General features: G+C 38.7%; 1 protein-coding gene and 1 long non-coding RNA gene across 2 annotated transcripts; one reads left to right on the top strand and one right to left on the bottom strand.

Annotated features, from left to right (window-relative positions):
- Positions 1-2,128: 2,128 nt before the first annotated feature.
- LOC131141440 (uncharacterized) lies at positions 2,129-11,995 on the bottom strand. The gene is made up of 11 exons (XM_058091598.2): positions 11,869-11,995; positions 11,625-11,773; positions 11,378-11,534; positions 9,618-9,683; positions 9,254-9,535; positions 8,279-8,302; positions 4,636-4,737; positions 4,509-4,539; positions 4,386-4,435; positions 4,290-4,324; positions 2,129-2,959 (listed from the first exon to the last, which is right to left on the bottom strand). Exons 1-11 carry the CDS (start codon positions 11,921-11,923, stop codon positions 2,882-2,884), a joined length of 1,029 nt encoding a protein of 342 aa, XP_057947581.2. The 5' UTR covers positions 11,924-11,995; the 3' UTR covers positions 2,129-2,881.
- A 938-nt stretch (positions 11,996-12,933) lies between these two features.
- Positions 12,934-15,621, top strand: LOC131141503 (uncharacterized). Its single transcript, XR_009132539.2, has 2 exons — positions 12,934-12,968; positions 15,413-15,621. It is a non-coding gene; the product is annotated as an uncharacterized LOC131141503 (long non-coding RNA).
- Positions 15,622-20,898: the final 5,277 nt, after the last annotated feature.

Here is a 20,898-nt window from a genome sequence, read left to right as displayed (position 1 = left end):
TAGATGTGCTTACAGAGAAATATGTCATAGATATGTTTTAGTGGCCTGCTGTAAATTATTGATCCCCTTATTCTTGCTGGACATTGACATTGGTCCCATTGGCCCAGTGGTTATTTGGAATTGTGTTGTCATAAAATATAAGTATTTTGGATGAAATCATGTCCCTGTATAATATACAACTATACTATAATATTTCACTATCATCAAGACATATCGGAATGTGGGATTGATTTTCTCACATCTTGGTATCATAATGCGTGTGGGTGTGTGTTGAATACAAAGAAGAATATAATAGCAGAACTGAGCTACAAATGTGTAGAGATAAATATACAGATCTACAGTACTAAGGACAGCGCCCTCATATGTGTTGAATAAAACGGATAGACTCATTATCAGGGACCTTTCCTTCACCTTGATGCTATTATGAAATGTCAGCCCTCCCTTTCGCCATGCACCGTGACATAATCAAACCTGCTAAATGCATAATGCCAATGTTGTCAGATTCAATCAAATAGGACTACAAATGTGTGGGAAAGACATTTAGGGGTGTTGACGACATGTCAACAAATACCACAGTGCTCTTTCAAGTTCATAATATACCACGTAGGTTGTCCTTGGAAGGGTGATGGATATGAGGAATATCACCACTCATTCATACAGTGAAGATTACAGATTAAGGTGGGGGCCACTGAGTTCGCCAACGTGATTCAGGCCTCTATAGGTATTACTCTGCAAACAGACCAGCCTGACATTGTAGACACACAGCAAACATTGCAAGATTGCAGTATCAGTCACCTCCTTTTGAATACCATATTACGCAGCACATATTGTATTATTAAAGTATTTTGACAACATGTCAATTGTTTTTATTTTGTTTGTACATTATGATACAATAATGCTTAATAATGGCTCTTAGTAGATATGATATTATCACAATATTTTGATACCATCCATGAACCACAAGCAGCTTCAGCTGATTCCTTTCAGCAATTAGTCCTCGCAGTACTTAGTCCTGCGGTTTATCCTGGTTGTCTGTGTATTTTTTCCCTGCTAACGATGTACTGCTGATGGGTCGTTACTCAGTAAGCAAACCATTTTGCATCGTGTTTCCGCATCTGAACTAGTTTCGTCCCAGCAGCCCCTTTTGTTTGTACTTTTAATGGTTTTACTTACGGTGCTTTGTTGTTGAGTTTCAGTCACGGTCTCTCTTGCTTTGAAATACTATAACAGCAAAATAATGTTTTATTTTGAAATGGTCTCCATTGAAAGAAAAATGTAGGTATATGTAGCATAGGTAATATTTCATTGTTGAAACATGAGATGAGATTACCGTCACGCTACATGGAGTCAACGCCATGCCGTCATGACAGAGTGAAAATAAGTTCTCCTCCCATTCATTGTGGAAGTGGTAAGTTTTTGGCTTCTTTGTTCTTCTTCACACTCCATTTTAAATCCCTTTCCTAATTTTAAAATACCATACAGTAAAGAATTTTGAGGCTAACTAGCTAGCTTGTGAGCCTGCTAATGTTGTTAAGGAGGCAAAATGTTGTGCCAATGAGCGTGAATGGTTCTGATAAAGGTACAGGTTGAATTAAGAAAGTCCTAAACAGGTCGTCTAATGCTTCAAATATGAAAACATTCAATTTATTAATATTGAATCCTACTTTGTAGTATCATGATACAGAGATTGTGGCTTTTTAGCAGTGGTATGAATCTAGTATATAGACATGAATGAATCTGGTGGTATGAATAATTTACAATATGATATGATATCTGGCCCACAATATCACAACAATCACTCTTTGTAAGGTGGAAATCATGAGAGAAAAAGTGGTAAGACTTTACAATAAAGTTAAATAAAGATATGAAGTAGTTCATTAAGAATGAACCTACCTAATGTTAACCACTACTCATTAGTTCCTTGTTAGTTCTAAATGTATGTAGTTACTAATTTCTCAGTAACTACTCTATTTATAAGTTTTCATTCATTGTTCAAAAACTATGTATTGCCTTAATTTATTGCCTTAGTCACTAGATAGATACTTTATTAAATGGATAGATGGATACAATAATTGAACAAGAATATTAATAGTATCACAATATGTACAGTGATCACACTTAAGGACCGAGTATCTCACTATGTGTTTGCCAACTTCCATATTATATTTGGTCATATACATTATATAAACAAAATAGCTTGCCAACTGTATCACAATATGGTGATTGTATGATAACCACTCATAGGGCTCCTCGGGTGTGACTGACATAATCCAAGTATAGGAGCTATTGTCCCCCATAAAAGCTCCCAAAGAGGTGAAAGTTACACCCTCGGCCTACTCTGTGCTGTTTCTTTGATACAAGTAAAAGTAAGATGACTTTTGTGGTGCATTTTTTGGTTTTGTGTGCAGCAAGATCAACTGAACTTATTGACATTGTCTTGATACATGAACAGTGCCCTCTGCAGTTTAGTCAGCGACACTACAGCCACACTCAAAGTGGCTCTCCTGTGAGGCGTTCAAAGTGCTCAGGTCAGTGTCCTTTCCGCTGATAAGCAGGATTTTATTTGTTACAGAAAAAAATACATGTGTATTTTATTGAATATTGAAAATGCTATGCACAATTATATATAAAACTTTATCATCTGTCAAAAATAATTAGTAAATTGAACTAAATGAAAGGAGTACAGATTAAAGGTCCCAATTTATGTCATACTATCCATAACAAAAACCACCTTCAGTCTAATTATAAACACAAGTGTGCTGCTCTGCATGAAAGAGGAACTTGAGGAAATTACTCTTCCTGTCCTGCTGCGTTAAAGGCAGCTGATGCTACATTTGGGACATATACTATGACAAAGTATAAATACACTGAAGAAAGCTTTCTAATGGATGGGGTTTGTAAACGTGGAGAGGGAGTTCCATAATGGGGATCTGGAGGTTGTGTTCCCATTGGCCCATTCCTGCACACAAAACAACATCAACACAATCACACAAAGAGCGAGCTGCGAGTGAGCCCAGCGTGAAATCATTTCCTGCAGCGGGGCTTCAATTTCTACACGGCTTACATCCCCGCTTGGTCAACAAAATACAGAGGAAATTCAGTGTGGGGAGCTGCATTTCTCTATAAAGCCACGATAGGTGATCATTTGGCCTTGGAGTACCAGCTTCCACATCATATTGATGGCTATAGCTTTGAATAGAAAGAATAGCCTAGATGTTGTTGCCAGGGCGACTGTTCTGAATGTACCTGTTCAGTGCTAATAGAAACTTTGCTGCACATTAAAATAATCAGACGTTTATTTCAAGACTTGACGTTGTGTTGATTGCTAGCATTCACTGGCTGATCGAAATGTATGTTTACACTGATCAACCGGTGTTATTTAAAGGCTCTCTACTATACAAAATTGACATTTAGAGCTGCACGGTGTTGAGTGGTTAGCTCACAGGCCTCGCAGCTTGGAGACCCACGTTCAATTCCACCCTCGGCAATCTCTGTGTGGGTTTGCTCCGGGTACTCTGGTTTTTTCCCACATTCCAAAAACATGCTAGGTTAATTGGCGACTCCAAATTGTCCATAGGTATGAATGTGAGTGTGAATGGTTGTTTGTCTATATGTGCCCTGTGATTGGCTGGCGACCAGTCCAGGGTGTACCCCGCCTGGGATAGACTCCAGAACCCCCGCGCCCTTGAAAATGAATGAATGATGTTCTGACAGTATTATGTGTCATAATGAAGAGAAAAATATTTTCATCTGTCAACGGCAGTTTTTGAGAACATGAATGTGAAATATCCATTAAACTGTTGCTGAAGGCAGAAGCAACGTGCTCTCGCCGGGAAAGCTGTCTTAATTCCGGACACACTGTGCATCCATGCGGCGCCCTCAGGTCTGGCTTCTGAGCTCCACAGCACTAGTGGTGCATCTGACAAAGTGTGTGCGACAATGAGTGATCCTCCTCAAGCAGGCGAGGTTGGAAGAGCGTACTTTTTGAGTTCATACACCGCAAGTCAGGAGTGTAGTGTGTGTTTCCCACCCCTGCCCGATGGACACATAAGAGATTTAAAAGACAAATTAAATTTCATTTACATGCTGACTTTTCTTGTCTGGGGTCAGCTGGTTCCTCCAAAGAGTCCACGTTACATTTTTTTCCTATGAATTGTAGCAGCCTTATCTCAGTTTGTACAAAGTTAGTTCCAAAGGTTGGAATAAATCATTGGTAGCTTAACTATCAATCAGTGACCTGTCTTTGTTGTTGTTGGCAAGTGAAATTATAGTTGATGATTAATAATTACCTGGGAGGTGACGCTGGAACACCTGACGGAAAGGTCTGCAAAAACAACACTATTAATCCAGTCATCCAATTCTGGAAAAGATCATGCTCCACTCACCGACAACATGGTCCTTGCTATGAACTTCAGTCCAAAACTTAGCTTCCTGCCTAAATCATTAAAGAACAAGATACTTCCAGTTAAGACATTCATCATAACGCACTAATGAGCTTGAATAAATACCTTTTCTTTTTTTCCTCAGCGGCTGCTTTGACTATTTTTGGAAGAGATGGAGAGCTCATTTTAGGATTTTGAAAAAAAAAAAGTGAACATGACAAGGTTTGAGGTTGCTGGTGCAGTGGTAAAATACCTTTCTTTTGGATTACCACAGCTACCAGTGCCACTGAGATGAGGAAGAGCACCACAGCAGAGAAAGAACCCAAAACAAGAGGCCAGTCCACGCTTGGCACATCTACACACATTCACACATGACATAAAGATGCATTAGATTGGCTTATGTTCCGAGACCATCTGGGAATGGAACATATAGTGGTATGTTGTATGCATCTTGTGTGGCGACACTTAAAACATGACGAGATTAATTGTCACTCTTTGACGATAATAAATACATTTATGAATTAATCACACCATAAATGAAAGTTTTCCTTATCGCTCTCCTTCAAACGGGCAGAAAAAGAGTTCACTCTGTGCATTGGTTCGGCTTCTATACGCTTCATAGAACAACGGCGAACAGAGTGAGACCACTCACGCTTTGTCCCTGTGGTGGAGGCAGCATCTCTTGCATAGCCTCATGAGGAGTAATGCAAAATAACTTCATAGAATTCAGGAGGGAATAAGATGCTCAGAAAGCCAAATGCCAAAGACCCAGTATGGGAATATTAATAAGCAAGGTGTGCCTATCAACACGAACAAGCCAGCATGATGTATTCATAAAAGGCAACAAAACGAACTTGCCCACGGGAAAAAAAAAATTCACCTTGCTTATTTTTCCCATTTGGGAAAAAAAAATCAAGAAATGCAACTTTTGGATATGGTTTAATAGCCAGCATTTCAAGAAATGCTGCAAACATTTGACAGACAGTATGAATCACCTGTGAAAAATATGTCACAAACACTACTTATGCAACTTTACGGAGTAAAATTTCACCTTACTCATTTTTCCCATTTGGGAAAAAAAAAATCAAGAAATGCAACTTTTTTATATGGTTTAAAAGCCAGCATTTCAAGAAATGCTGCAAACATTTGACAGACAGCATGAATCACCTGTGAAAAATATGTCACAAACACTACTTATGCAACTTTACGGAGTAAAATTTCACCTTACTTATTTTTCCCATTTGGGAAAAAAAAAATCAAGAAATGCAACTTTTTCATATGGTTTAAAAGCCAGCATTTCAAGAAATGCTGCAAACATTTGACAGACAGTATGAATCACCTGTGAAAAATATGTCACAAACACTACTTATGCAACTTTACGGAGTAAAATTTCACCTTACTCATTTTTTCCATTTGGGAAAAAAAAATCAAGAAATGCAACTTTTTTATATGGTTTAAAAGCCAGCATTTCAAGAAATGCTGCAAACATTTGACAGACAGCATGAATCACCTGTGAAAAATATGTCACAAACACTACTTATGCAACTTTACAGAGTAAAATTTCACCTTACTAATTTTTCCCATTTGGGAAAAAAAATCAAGAAATGCAACTTTTTTATATGGTTTAAAAGCCAGCATTTCAAGAAATGCTGCAAACATTGGACAGACAGTATGAATCACCTGTGAAAAATATGTCACAAACACTACTTATGCAACTTTACGGAGTAAAATTTCACCTTACTCATTTTTCCCATTTGGGAAAAAAAAAAATCAAGAAATGCAACTTTTTTATATGGTTTAAAAGCCAGCATTTCAAGAAATGCTGCAAACATTTGACAGACAGCATGAATCACCTGTGAAAAATATGTCACAAACACTACTTATGCAACTTTACGGAGTAAAATTTCACCTTACTTATTTTTCCCATTTGGGAAAAAAAAAAATCAAGAAATGCAACTTTTTTATATGGTTTAAAAGCCAGCATTTCAAGAAATGCTGCAAACATTTGACAGACAGCATGAATCACCTGTGAAAAATATGTCACAAACACTACTTATGCAACTTTACGGAGTAAAATTTCACCTTACTTATTTTTCCCATTTGGGAAAAAAAAAATCAAGAAATGCAACTTTTTTATATGGTTTAAAAGCCAGCATTTCAAGAAATGCTGCAAACATTTGACAGACAGCATGAATCACCTGTGAAAAATATGTCACAAACACTACTTATGCAACTTTACGGAGTAAAATTTCACCTTACTCATTTTTCCCATTTGGGAAAAAAAAAATCAAGAAATGCAACTTTTTTATATGGTTTAAAAGCCAGCATTTCAAGAAATGCTGCAAACATTTGACAGACAGTATGAATCACCTGTGAAAAATATGTCACAAACACTACTTATGCAACTTTACGGAGTAAAATTTCACTTTACTCATTTTTCCCATTTGGGAAAAAAAAAATCAAGAAATGCAACTTTTTTATATAGTTTAAAAGCCAGCATTTCAAGAAATGCTGCAAACATTTGACAGACAGTATGAATCACCTGTGAAAAATATGTCACAAACACTACTTGTGCAACTTTACGGAGTAAAATTTCACCTTACTCATTTTTCCCATTTGGGAAAAAAAAAATCAAGAAATGCAACTTTTTTATATGGTTTAAAAGCCAGCATTTCAAGAAATGCTGCAAACATTTGACAGACAGCATGAATCTCCTGTGAAAAATATGTCACAAACACTACTTATGCAACTTTACAGAGTAAAATTTCACCTTACTAATTTTTCCCATTTGGGAAAAAAAAATCAAGAAATGCAACTTTTTTATATGGTTTAAAAGCCAGCATTTCAAGAAATGCTGCAAACATTTGACAGACAGTATGAATCACCTGTGAAAAATATGTCACAAACACTACTTATGCAACTTTACGGAGTAAAATTTCACCTTACTCATTTTTCCCATTTGGGAAAAAAAAAATCAAGAAATGCAACTTTTTTATATGGTTTAAAAGCCAGCATTTCAAGAAATGCTGCAAACATTTGACAGACAGCATGAATCACCTGTGAAAAATATGTCACAAACACTACTTATGCAACTTTACGGAGTAAAATTTCACCTTACTCATTTTTCCCATTTGGGAAAAAAAAATCAAGAAATGCAACTTTTTTATATGGTTTAAAAGCCAGCATTTCAAGAAATGCTGCAAACATTTGACAGACAGTATGAATCACCTGTGAAAAATATGTCACAAACACTACTTATGCAACTTTACGGAGTAAAATTTCACCTTACTCATTTTTCCCATTTGGGAAAAAAAAATCAAGAAATGCAACTTTTTTATATGGTTTAAAAGCCAGCATTTCAAGAAATGCTGCAAACATTTGACAGACAGCATGAATCACCTGTGAAAAATATGTCACAAACACTACTTATGCAACTTTACAGAGTAAAATTTCACCTTACTCATTTTTCCCATTTGGGAAAAAAAATCAAGAAATGCAACTTTTTTATATGGTTTAAAGCCAGCATTTCAAGAAATGCTGCAAACATTTGACAGACAGTATGAATCACCTGTGAAAAATATGTCACAAACACTACTTATGCAACTTTACAGAGTAAAAATTACTTATTAAAAGAAACATATTGTGATGATAGTTATTTCTGGTTATTATTATTATGTTATCATAGCAGTGGTTAATTTGGTCTGAAAAAGTGTTGAAAATAACATTGTTTTGAGTCAATTTGTGGATCAATAAAGGAACCTGCATTGTTTTGTGACGCAGTTAAATTTGAAAAAGTTTGTTTAATCAGTCATATTTTTTCATTATACTTTTTGTCTCATGGGTTAGATGTCTCATGACGCCCCTAAATTCAAGTCTTACTATTCATTACACATTACCTGGTGTTGATGGAGGTGGAGGACCTAAAAAGACAAGAAAAAGGCAGGCAGTCACATTTTATGTAACATGCAAATCGACTAGATCACCATGTGGGAAATCAAAGAAAAAGGGAGATAAATGTATATTAAAACATATAAATGAAAATTGCATGTCACAACACGCATTACAAAGACACAATTGTGTGACCATGAACCACTGACTTCTTTAATAAATAGAGTGCAGTAGGTAACATCTTTATCTGTTGGGATTCAACTATTGATACAAATATTAATATTTGTTACTTTATATTCTTCCTTGGTCCAGGTGGCACCCCTCTATACAGTTTAGAGGAAATTGGTTTTGTATTTTTAGTGTAATTCTTCATCTTGTGTCTATTGAGTATATTAGCGTGTCAAAATAACAGCAGTCATAGAATATCCTGTATATTATTTAGTGATTATTTCATGGTTGTTATTTTTATTGTTACATGTAATTGTTTTCCTTTGCTTTACTGATTCTAGTTTGAAGAAAAACATGTTCTCTGAGTGGCGGCACGGCGGTCTAGTGGTTAGCGCGCAGACCTCACAGCTAGGGTTCAATTCCACCCTCGGCCATCTCTGTGTGGAGTTTGCATTTTCTCCCCGTGCATGCGTGGGTTTGCTCCGGGTACTCCGGTTTTCTCCCACATTCCAAAAACATGCTAGGTTAATTGGCGACTCCAAATTGTCCATAGGTATGAATGTGAGTGTGAATGGTTGTTTGTCTATATGTGCCCTGTGATTGGCTGGCAACCAGTCCAGGGTGTACCCCGCCTCTCGCCCGAAGACAGCTGGGATAGGCTCCAGCACCCCCGCAACCCTCGTGAGGAAAAGCGGTAGAAAATGAATGAATGAATGTTCTCTGAGTTTTAAATGGATTCATGTCTTGCTGTTGTTACAATTGTGATGTTACACTGAATATTATGAATCCATCCACACAAGGAGTGTTATCAGTACCTCTGGAAACAGCCAGAGGGCGGCTGCGTTCAGAATGAATCCACTTCGCTCCCAATAGGACACTGTACTGGCACTGGTAGAAGGCCACCAGTGTGTCCTGGACTGGCACTGGGAATGTGGTCTCATGGCTGGTGGCTTGTACACGGTGACTGGAGACAGGAAGTTGACTGTCCAGGAGATGTAGGGTAAAAATGGCACCGGGGTATGCCGGGGACCCAGTGCAGAGCATATTCCATACTTGTGTGTGTTGTTGGAGAACGAGGGTGGGTTCAGGCAGCTTGTCTGGACACACGAGTCAACAGGGGACAATTAGAATTGGGCAGTGTGACATAGTATTATATATAAACAAATAGAGACAGCACACCGCTGGGGGGCTCCAACGATAAGACTGGAGGTGGCAGGGACGGGATGGCTGAAGTTGGGGAAACACCTGGAAAATAATGCAATATTTTATTTGAGTAGTAGTGGATCATCACGCATTTTACTCAATGAACTTATCAATCGTTTTTTGGCGACTGATCAATGGCAAATGATCATCAACACTATAGGTCTCCTGTAGGGCATCAGGGAATGGGCTACTTTTGCAAGAACCCTGAACTCAACTCCATCTAACACCAGCGATATGAACCATAGAACAGGGCTGCCCATTATAACAATAACCGGTTGATCGTACGTGTCACCCATGTCATAAACATCTCTTTGTACATGTCATGTGACATGAGTCAGCTGACATTCTTGACTCTCCATTGGGCCTCCACCAGAGGAAGTGGTGAACAGATGTCTCCAGCGAGACACGGAAATGCAACTTTCATCTGTATTATTCCAATAACGGATAAACTAAGTAGTAATGTAGAAAAAAAGGTCCATTGTTTGATGGCTGCCTTAATCCACTATGGAAATATGTGTTTTCTACACTTTCTTTTCTTCTACACTTACTTTATGAATCATTTTCATGTCTTGTACAGTTTTCAAATGAATTAATCATGATTAATCACCATTTACCACACTTCCAAATGAACTGGCAAATTAAATCAAGTTAAAAGATACCACACTTATCTGAAAATATATGTGTCTCATGCTAGTGCAACAAAATATTTTATATAAAGGGTTGCATTGAAAGACACCACTTAACTTAAGTAAATTGAACATTATAAATGTACATATTTAAATGCAGCAAATTGTACTTCCACACTGACAGTTACGTTAGCGAGATACAAAAAAATATCAACTTTCTGTATTTATTTGTCTTTCTGTTTATTTAGACCCCACCACACGCATAATAAAGATGTTTTTCTGATTTTCCGAGTGTCAGCGAATGCAACTCGCTGTGGTGACAATGAGGAAGTGTCGTTCCCAGGACGAGCGGGCTACAGATGTTTGTGAGTTGAAGATACACATATGAAATTATATGAATTTTATATACCCGAATGAGGATAAGTGGCATAGAAAATAGATTGGTGGATGGATATATGATTTTGAAAATGTGGGGACGCTATTTTGATTCCGTTTGCCGTCAGAGATGAGGCTTGACACTAAAGATTTTAGGATAATGAATTAAATAAATGAGTTGCCGCCATTAACACGCTATTTTTGACAGCATTAGCTCTGTGTTTATAGTAAATGGGACTTTGGGACTTACTGTATTCATTTTAAAAGTACTTCACAGGCTGAAAAAGTGTGAGCACCCCTGAACTACATCATTCCCACAGACAAGCTCCAAAATCTTGTAAAAGTCTTCCCAAAAGAGTGGAAGTTGTAGTTGTTGTACTTTCATGTTATCTTTCATTTTATACTATCTTCAATGTAGTAATATTGTGGAATGGTTTACCACAAACCTCTTGCTGTAACTGTCAGCAGCACGCCTTGTGTTTGATCTTGTGAGTGGGTGGGTGCTTTCTATATACAAAATGCAGGATGTGACAACCACACACACACACACACACACACCCGCAGAGCAGAAGACAATGAGAAATTGCAGGGAGCACCTGCATGCAGCAGGGGCGGATGGGAGTGTTTATTATTTTATGCCAAATGTACAGCACAATCAGTGCAGATTGATTTTTTTTCTGCACTATGGAGTGGTGTTTAATGTTCGATATAGCCAAAAAAATAAAGCGTACTAACCTCTTTGCTGCTCTATATGTAAGTAGGGACTGACAGCACTGTAGAGGCCTTGCAGGTTCTTGTACAAACAGCAAAATATTTCAGGTTCAGTTCCCTTCTTGAGCTGGACAGTGAAGTGAACATCCTCAGAAGGAGACTCCAACTCCACCGACGCCACCTTAAAACATGATGAGACAACAACAATCAAATAAGTCCAATGGAGGTACACACAACACCCCACAAAATAAAACAAAAAACAAATTAATACCTCTTCTCTGGATTGGAATAGTGTGAAATGAACCCCGTGTTGGCCCTCTGAGGCCTGACAGACTAAGACCACTGAGTTTGTGGACAATGAATGGATAATAAGCTTAGGTGCCGGCAGGCTGAGGGAAGACGTGGAAGCCAGGAGTCCTCCTAAGTCAAAGAAGGGGATGTAACGCAACAGAAATCAGTTTCATAAGCAGTATGCAAACGCAATGCTAAGCATGAGAAAATTGGTGAATGCTTACCCAATAGTGATAACAAAGGTAATATCAGTGTACCAAACGATTGTCCAAAAGGCATCTTAAACTGACTCAAGAAGAAGAACGTTGGTTGAAGCTGCCACAAGCAAGAGGAGCTCTCTCTCTCTTTCTCTTTCTCTTCCTCTCTGATTTCTTCATACATATGACATCCTCTTGAGTACATAGTGTAGTCATGAGTAGGGGGGGGGCTGTAAACACACTTCCTTTTATGGAATCCACCACAAGTCGGATACATGATATAAACCAGGGATCTCAAACACGCGGCCCGCGGGCCAAATGAGGCCCGCAGGACACTAGTTTGAGGCCCCTGCCTTGATATGAAAGTTTAATGTTAGTGCGGCCCGCGCAAGTTTGATATGGATGCTGTATGGTATCATGTACCCAGAAAAAATTATTACGTTTGATTAATGTTCATGTTAAAGGTTAAATAACTGTTAATAATTATATCCTCCCTATCTGTGTGGAAGTGGTAAGTTTTTGGCTATTTAAGTTTGAAGGAAATAACTTGAAGGCTACCGTTTAGGTCGCTAGCTCTCTAGTTTGCGAGTTAACATGTGTCTCAAGACCCCGCAGTTGCGCAATATGTTGTAAGTAAAAAGAGTATAAATGTGACTGTAGTCGTGTTTTGTCATGTCTACAGGGCTCTAATAATGCTTTGTTAATTTTAATCTGAAAAAAATAATTTGTCTACCCATATGTGGTTTTTTAAGTTTTTATTATTTGCCGTTTTATTATTATTATGATTATTATTATATTTATTTATGTATTATTGATTGATTGATTTTCTTTATTCTTGATTTGTTTATTTATTTTTCATCCTATTTTGTGTAGAAAAATAAAAAGTAAGATATTTGAGAACAGTGGAATGTTTTATCAGAGCTTTTCTTGTAGAAAATTGAAACCAAAGCAAAGTTTTGTACATTTTTTTGTTTTTAATAAATGCGTTTTTTTGGTTGTTTTTTTTAGGAAAACCTGATGCGGCCCAGTCTCACCCAGACCCGAGCTCCAGTGGCCTCCAAGTAAATTGAGTTTGAGACCCCTGATATAAACAACAGGTCCATTCATCACCTACAGATGGCACTGTGGTAAAAGGGAGCTTGTTATGTTTTTTCTGGTAGCACAAAATTATTTTTGTGTACATATGTCTCGTAATCCTGGAGTTTGCATGTTCTCCCCGTGCATGTGTGAGTTTTCTCCGGGTACTCCGGTTTCCTCCCACATTCCAAAAACATGCTAGGTTAATTGCCGACTCCAAATTGTCCATAGGTATGAATGTGAGTGTGAATGGTTGTTTGTCTATATGTGCCCTGTGATTGGCTGGCGACCAGTCCAGAGTTTACCCCGTCTCTCGCCCAAAGAGGCGGAGGATAAGCAGTAGAAAATGAATGAATGAATGAACGAAAGTTGTAAATTTATGTGAAAAAAATAAGAAAAAAGTCGTAATTTTATGTTACAGGCATTGCCGGAGACAGCTATGTATGAAAAGGGCAGACTTATTTGACCTCGGTATGAAAGGCGGAAGTGAGAAGGGCCAGGCATACTAATCTGTTTGGGATCAACCGTTCTGTTTCGCTGCCACGCTATGAATAAAAGCTTGAATGATGCAAGAGAAAAGCTATGCGCTATTTTCTCTTTGACACATATGACACCATGACATATTACGACTTTATTCTTGGAAATAAATCTAACTTACATATACAGTAAAGTCTCGTTATATCGATATCGGTTATATCGAAGTACTGCTTATTACGATACTATTTTCATTTCCCGGCAAATTTCTAGTCTTTTATGATATAATTAGTTCTGTTAGTACGATACCCGGTTATTATGATAATCCGGTTACTACGATGCCCTTTTCATCTCCCGCCAGCCAATTTGGTCTGTTTATGTCGATACAAAAGCAGCTTAAATCAATCTTTGCTTAAGGATTTCAATACCAAAAAAGAACACGGCGAACGGCTGCTTCCAGTCAACTTTATTTTTCACACTTCCACCACCAGAGCGCAGCACACACACCAATTCCCGCACTTCCTGGTTCACAAGTCATGCTCAACCCGCCCCACATAGCTGGCCAAACACATGCCTGCAACAGAAGAACCAACTGACATAGCATACACACCTATTCCAACGAAGACACAAGCGTACAAATACATGTATTTAATTGTGTTGTATTCAGATATCTTTTTATCGCTTGCAATAATCACTGTTTTTCATATGTACATGCTGGCGTTCGTGGTTTCTCTCGTGTGTATAGATTCTATACACACAAGAGAAACCACGAACGCAGTTGGTTCTTCTGTCGCAGGCATGTGTTTGGCCAGCTATGTGGGGCGGGTTGAGCATGACCTGTGAACCAGGAAGTGTGGGAATCGGTGTGTGTGCTGCGCTCTGGTGGTGGAAGTGTGAAAAATAAAGTTGACTCGAAGCAGCCGTTCGCCGTGTTCTTTTTTGGTATTGAAATCCTTAAGCAAAGATTGATTTAAGCTGCTCGACATTGTTCTATAGTATAGAACAAAAAAAGTGCATTATTGCCCACTTTTAATGTAGTTCGGCGCAGGATCGGATATATCGACAGTCCGGTTATATCGATATTTTTTCAGACTCCCGGCAATATCGATATAACTAGACTTTACTGTACTATATTATAACTTTTATTGCCCGCCAATTGTCTGTGTACAGCTTAATTTCCCATCACTGAGTGACACAAAGACAGTCAATTATATGCAGAAACACATGCACAGAACATTTCTTCAAGTGTGGATTTCCCTTCATTTTAAAAAGATGAGTCCTACGCTGCGAGAACCAAGCACGTTACAGACGTCTTTGTGAAAACCCAACCTGCACACTTGAGGATCCATCTCAACTTGTGCTCTGTTCTCAATTTCTTTCTTTTAACCTTTTCTATGACCTCAAAAATCTTAAAATAACTTTGGAGACACTGTGGAGAACATCACTTTGTGACCCATTTACAAGCTAGCAGGGTGTGAAATGACCCATTTTGAGTGTAGACAATGTTTTTCATGCAAAGCATCAGGACACCCCAGCAGTTTTCTATACTGGGAAAATGTTGTTTCCATTTTAGTGAAATTAGCATTTAGCATTGTTGAATGTAAAAGAGCTGTGGGATGCTTGTAACAAGAATAATGCATTATATTTAGATGAGATGCAGATTGCTCAGAGTGTCATCAGTGAATGTGAGATACATAAATGTCTCATATTTTACATGTACACCCACCGGACACCTTATTATGCCATGTTGAAATACATGTACATGTTTTTTCCGGTGGATTCTAGCATTTGCTATGAAACATTATAGATAGAAAATAAATGATCATGCACAAAACAATGCAACCCAAGGGTTTCTGCAATGGCCACAATTTGTAGTTATTCATGATATGGATATCTTTTGTTATAGATACATATAGGCATCTTACCGCTAAGTTAGTTTATCCATAATCACCATAATAAAGATGAAATATCAACTCTGTGTGTAGCTTATCTGCTCACCAATTTATTTTTGACGTGGGAGGAGGACCAGCGACTACCTTCGCAATCGACCAGTAGCTCGCAGTCAATCCCTTTCCTGGAATGGAGTAATGTTTTAACGAGGATACAAAAATGATACAGTACAGCGGAATGGCGCCAGGAAGAAAAGGCACGGTTCAAGGAGTGAAATATGTGTCAGTTGTAATTTATTGTGTCCAACCTTGATCAGTAAAAATTCTAAGGTTTTTCAAACTAACTTTTTTGAGTGAATAGTGTATAAAGTGTATGGTGAGGTGCCTTAAAACATACAGTATATTCATTCATTCATTCATTTTCTACCGCTTATCCTCACAAAGGTCACGGGGGTGCTGGAACCTATCCCAGCTGTCTTCGGGCAAAAGGCGGGGATACACCCTGGACTGGTGGCCAGCCAATCACAGGGCACATATAGACAAACAACCATTCACACTCACATTCATACCTATGGACAATTTGGAGTCGCCAATTAACCTAGCATGTTTTTGGAATGTGGGAGGAAACCGGAGTACCCGGAGAAAACCGGGAGAACATGCAAACTCCCCACAGAGATGGCCGAGGGTGGAATTGAACTTGGGTCTTCTAGCTGTGTGGCCTGTACGCTAACCAATTGTCCGCCATGGAGCCACATACAGTATGTTATATTTGTAACAACCGCAGGCTATTTTGGGAACTTATCCCCTGTGATAAACAAGGGAGCACTGTACCTGTACTGTTATAATACAGTACTAATTATTGTGAAACTAAGTAAATAGGCCATGGCTGTTGCTATGTTTAGTTATGCATCCTACGTTTCAAGTCTCTAAGTGATTATTTCCATTATTCATATTAGTTGGTTGCCCACTTCACTGTATGGTTTTGTTTATTTGTAGTTGAGGTTCTTTGCCAACCTCACAGTGTGGGGGATTTTAAAAATTTAACATTTGTTGAGGGCTGCACAGCTGCAAAGCCCTCCACCATGATAAGGTGGTGATTCACGGAGGAGAAGAACGTGATTGTGAAAAATCACAAAAAGATCATGACAATGACTAATCTGTGATTGACCATGATTAATCTATGAGGAACAATGATTAATCACAGATTAATCTAACCACAAGGGGCTGATTAATCACAGATTAATCATTGTCACTATTAATCATGATTAGCTACAGATTAGACATGTGATTAACGTGATAATTTTTTAATCGATTGGCAGCACTAGTTAAAATGCCCTTTAAAAAAAATTCCTGAACATTTACAAAAGAAAATATTTATATTTCCGGGCGGCACGGCGGTCTAGTGGTTAGCGCGCAGACCTCACAGCTAGGAAACGAGGGTTCAATTCCACCCTCGACCATTTCTGTGTAGAGTTTGCATGTTCTCCCTGTGCATGCGTGGGTTTTCTCCGGGTACTCCGGTTTCCTCCCACATTCCAAAAACATGCTAGGTTATTTGGCCAATCCAAATTGTCCATAGGTATGAATGTGAGTGTGAATGGTTGTTTGTTTATATGTGCTCTGTGATTGGCTGGCGACCAGTCCAGGATGTACCTCTCGCCCGAAGACAGCTGGGATAGGCTCCAGCACCCCCCGCAACCCTTGTGAGAAAAAACAGTAAAAAATGAATGAATGAACATTTGTTGAGTTTCTGTTATTGGCATTGGTGTGCTACTTCAGTCTGGTCTAGTAATGATGTTCAATTATATTACAGATGATGTTGGCTAAGTGATAAAGACAGGTGGCGACAAGTTCATTACAGCACTGTATGAGTCTGCTAGTAATGAGGTAAGGTTCAGGGGAGCTGCTCATACTGAAGTTTATTGGTGGCTTCCTGTCCAGGAATTCACTAGCGGTTGACACTCAAAAATGTCAGTCATGGTTTAAAAGGGATTTTAAGACAGTGAAGATTTGGGTCGTTTTACATCACATATTGTACTGCTCATCCCACAAAAAGCATGAAACAAGCAGTTTGGACTGAAATGTAACAAGACTGCATAGCCACAAGGTGGCAGTATGTTGCTGCAAAGATAGCACTAATAGTTACATTTGCCTTTTAAGTAAATTATCTCTATTATGTATTTAAAAGGGTTCTCTACAAATCAAACTTATAGATTTGGATGATGGATTAAAACAAATTTTAATTTCCTTTCAAACCCTCTAATAGTAACTTCAATCATAATCATGTTTATTTATACACACACAAGAACTAGTTATGTTGGATTGTGACACATGTTGACCAAAGTGTTCAAATTAAAACTTTAAAATTAGTGTAATTTTAGATGTAAAAATGTTTAATCATATCAGCCACACAGTGTTATACTGTAATTAGATCACATAAAATCACATTATATCCAAGATAGGTTTTCCTGGATCATTGATTTTATGTGTGATAGATATTTAATAATTTCATGGACTTATAACTCCATTAACTTTAGTGTCATCTGGACCATGTAATTAAAAAAAAACATCACACATAACTGTGCAAAAGCTGCATTTGAATGTCAAATGTTTGACTTTTAGAGTGACAGGTTTTAGTGAACCTACAGTAAGTCTTTTTACTTGCACTGTTGCTGTATAACATTTCGGTGGAGAAGTGCTCTTGAAATATTCACTCATGGTTGAAATACAACACCGTTACTACCTTGAAGAAGGAGCTGGTCCACTTTACTGGGGAAGTGTAGCACGTATATTATCTTCTACTTCCATCAGTTTGTTTATTTTATTATTTGAAGCTGCAGGTATGAGTTTAGTTAGATTTTTTTGATGTTACAGATGGATGTACAAATGGGAAAGGAATTGAATTGTGTCAGGCTTCATATTGTACAATTTTTTTTAAAACAATTGTAAATACAACAATGGTGTATTGCCCAGTGTAGCCTTGATGTTGGAATTTTGGCAGTTTTTTGCCACGCCCGTCTCAGAGCATGTGGCTCCAAGAAGCGCTATTGTGCGCTGTAGCCACACTAGGACTCTGCACTTGTCCAACATAGTAATTAATAGATGCGATACAGTATATAGAATAGCCTAACATGGAGTGGGACAAGAAGACACAAATGTTAGCACCACTAACATAGCTACTTATAGGTTATCACATGGTTTGTCTGGTATCAGGCCAGGTACCATGCCCCCAAGTGTCAGTATCAGCCCGAGACGAAGGCATGATACTGGGCCTGATACCAGACAAACCATGTGATGATCTTATTATCACATACTATTTAATCATGAGCTTATTATCACGTACTATTTAATCAAAAGACCATTTTGTTTCTAGAAAATGTTCAGTTTATTACATGTATTATATCTAAACAGTATAAACACAATAATTGCAAAAATATTTCAACAATAATATTTTATCAACAGTCTTCTTCGGCCTTTTCCCGTATCATTCATGGGCGGTTTCTAGGGTACAGGGCCAATTAATACTGTAGTATGTGATAAAGTGATGTACACTTACACTCACATTTTAACAGCAACATCATGCATGCTATAGGTTAGCCTAGTTGCAGAAAAAGAGAGGGTAAGATATTTTTCACATTCAGATCACGAATAGGATCAAGAGACAAATATATCAGCCAGTTGACGGTGAGCCCTGCTGACATCCATGGAAATGTTGCATGACGTGTGATGCCAGGCTGTGAAGCATCTGGACCAATGCGCTGTCATTGCACATTATAATCTGTCTTTTCGATGGGCTCGGTTTCTTATCATCAATGTGCACTGGGTGTTGGCAGTGTGGCCCTTCCGTGACATCCGCTAATGACACGTTATATCGACGGGAGAAAAATGAATGCGGAAGAAAGTCTTTAAAAGCTTTGGAGAAGTTTTGAGTAGAATGATAACAAGAAATGTGAATTGGAAATATTTGGAAAGTGATAAGGGCGGGCAGATGGAATGCAGCTTGTCTAAAAAGAGACAGAAGGGAAACCAAGGAGAATAATCTACAAAGACAAGAAAGAACAGGAGGGCAACAGAGTCGGATAAAATAAAATGCACATTTATCTTATTGATGAATGACTGACTCATTAGGCATGGGGTCGAGACTGGCAGGGCCCATTAGTGTACTTAATACTCCCAGGAATCATTTCAGTGGAGGGAGCATCTGGAGTGGAGCATCTGGGCACAGTCCATTCTGGGATTTGGTTGAATTTCGAATTTTTTTTTCATAGCAAATAATGGAAATAGAAATATTCATTCATTCATTTTCTACAGCTTTTCCTCACGAGGGTCGCGGGGGTGCTGGAGCCTATCCCAGCTTCCTTTGGGCAAGAGGTGGGGTACACCCTGGACTGGTCGCCAGCCAATCACAGGGCACATATAGACAAACAACCATTCACACTCACATTCATACCTATGGACAATTTGGGGTCGCCAATTAACCTAGCATGTTTTTGGAATGTGGGAGGAAACCGGAGTACCCGGAGAAAACCCACGCATGCACGGGGAGAACATGCAAACTCCACACAGATGGCCGAGGGTGGAATTGAACCCTGGTCTCCTAGCTGTGAGGTCTGCGCGCTAACCACTAGACCGTCGTGCCGCCCGGGAATATAAATATTTTCTTTTGTAAATGTTCAGGAATTTTTTTCAAAGGGCATTTTAATTAGTGCTGCCAATCGATTAAAAAATTATCAAGTTAATCACATGTCGAATCTGTCGTTAATCATGATTAATAATAGTCATGATTAATCTGTGCTTAATCAAGCTCCCTACTGTGATTTTGATTAATCTGTGATTAATCATTGTTCCTCATAGATTAACCATGGTCAATCACAGATTAGTCATTGTCATGATCTTTCTGTGATTGTTCACAATTAATCACGTTCCTCTCCTCCGTAAATCACCACCTTATCATGGTGGAGGGGTTTGAGTGCCCGAGTGATCCAAGGAGCTATATTGTCTGGGACTATATGCCCCTGGTAGGGTCTCCCAAAGCAAACAGGTCCGAGGTGACGGGACAGACCAAGAGTGATTCAGAAGAACCTTATGAGCAAAATCAAAAGGAGGAACCATACCTTGCCCGAATGTGGGATACCGGGGCCTCATCCTGGAGCCAGGCCCGGGGGAGGAGCTCCACCTACCCACCACCTACGGGGACAAGCACAAGGGTCCGGTGCATTGTGTGTTGGGTGGCGGTCAAGGGTGGGTGCCTGGGCCCAGGGACTGGGAAGTCTGGGCTTCCCTACTGAGACTGCTGCCCCCGCGACCCGGACTCGGATAAGCGGAGGAAAATGGATGGATGGATAATCGCGTTCCTATGAAATATCAAACATAACTTTAGCCAGCTGGTCCAACTTTATTACTGTTTCCATTTCCAGTTGAAAACAACTTTGATTTTATTCAAACTTTCATTAAGTAGCTTTTAAAATGGAAATTTTCCATGGCACAGAAACTTTCTCCTCACTCATCGCTGCTGACTGCATCATCCAGTTCAGAAGATTACGAGGCACTGTTGCCAACTTTTCAGCAAGAAAAGTAGCTATTGGCTGTCCTCGAAGTCGTTGATTGACATCATAGT

The sequence above is a fragment of the Doryrhamphus excisus genome, linkage group LG9 (genome assembly GCF_037039965.1).
Source record: "Doryrhamphus excisus strain RoL-2023G ecotype Guam linkage group LG9, RoL_Dexc_Guam_v1.1, whole genome shotgun sequence".
NCBI lineage: Eukaryota > Metazoa > Chordata > Actinopteri > Syngnathiformes > Syngnathidae > Doryrhamphus > Doryrhamphus excisus.
This window is presented reverse-complemented; position numbering and strand designations above follow the sequence as displayed.

Bases quoted from the DNA above. Each gene is read 5' to 3' on its own strand.
- LOC131141440 (XM_058091598.2), bottom strand. From the start codon at position 11,923: ATGCCTTTTGGACAATCGTTTGGTACACTGATATTACCTTTGTTATCA. The intron at 4,738-8,278 runs GTAATGTGTAAT...GAATGTGTGTAG, and splicing joins TCCACCTCCATCAACACCAG to ATGTGCCAAGCGTGGACTGG. The intron at 4,436-4,508 runs GTATTTATTCAA...TTAATGATTTAG, and splicing joins GCTGAGGAAAAAAAGAAAAG to GCAGGAAGCTAAGTTTTGGA.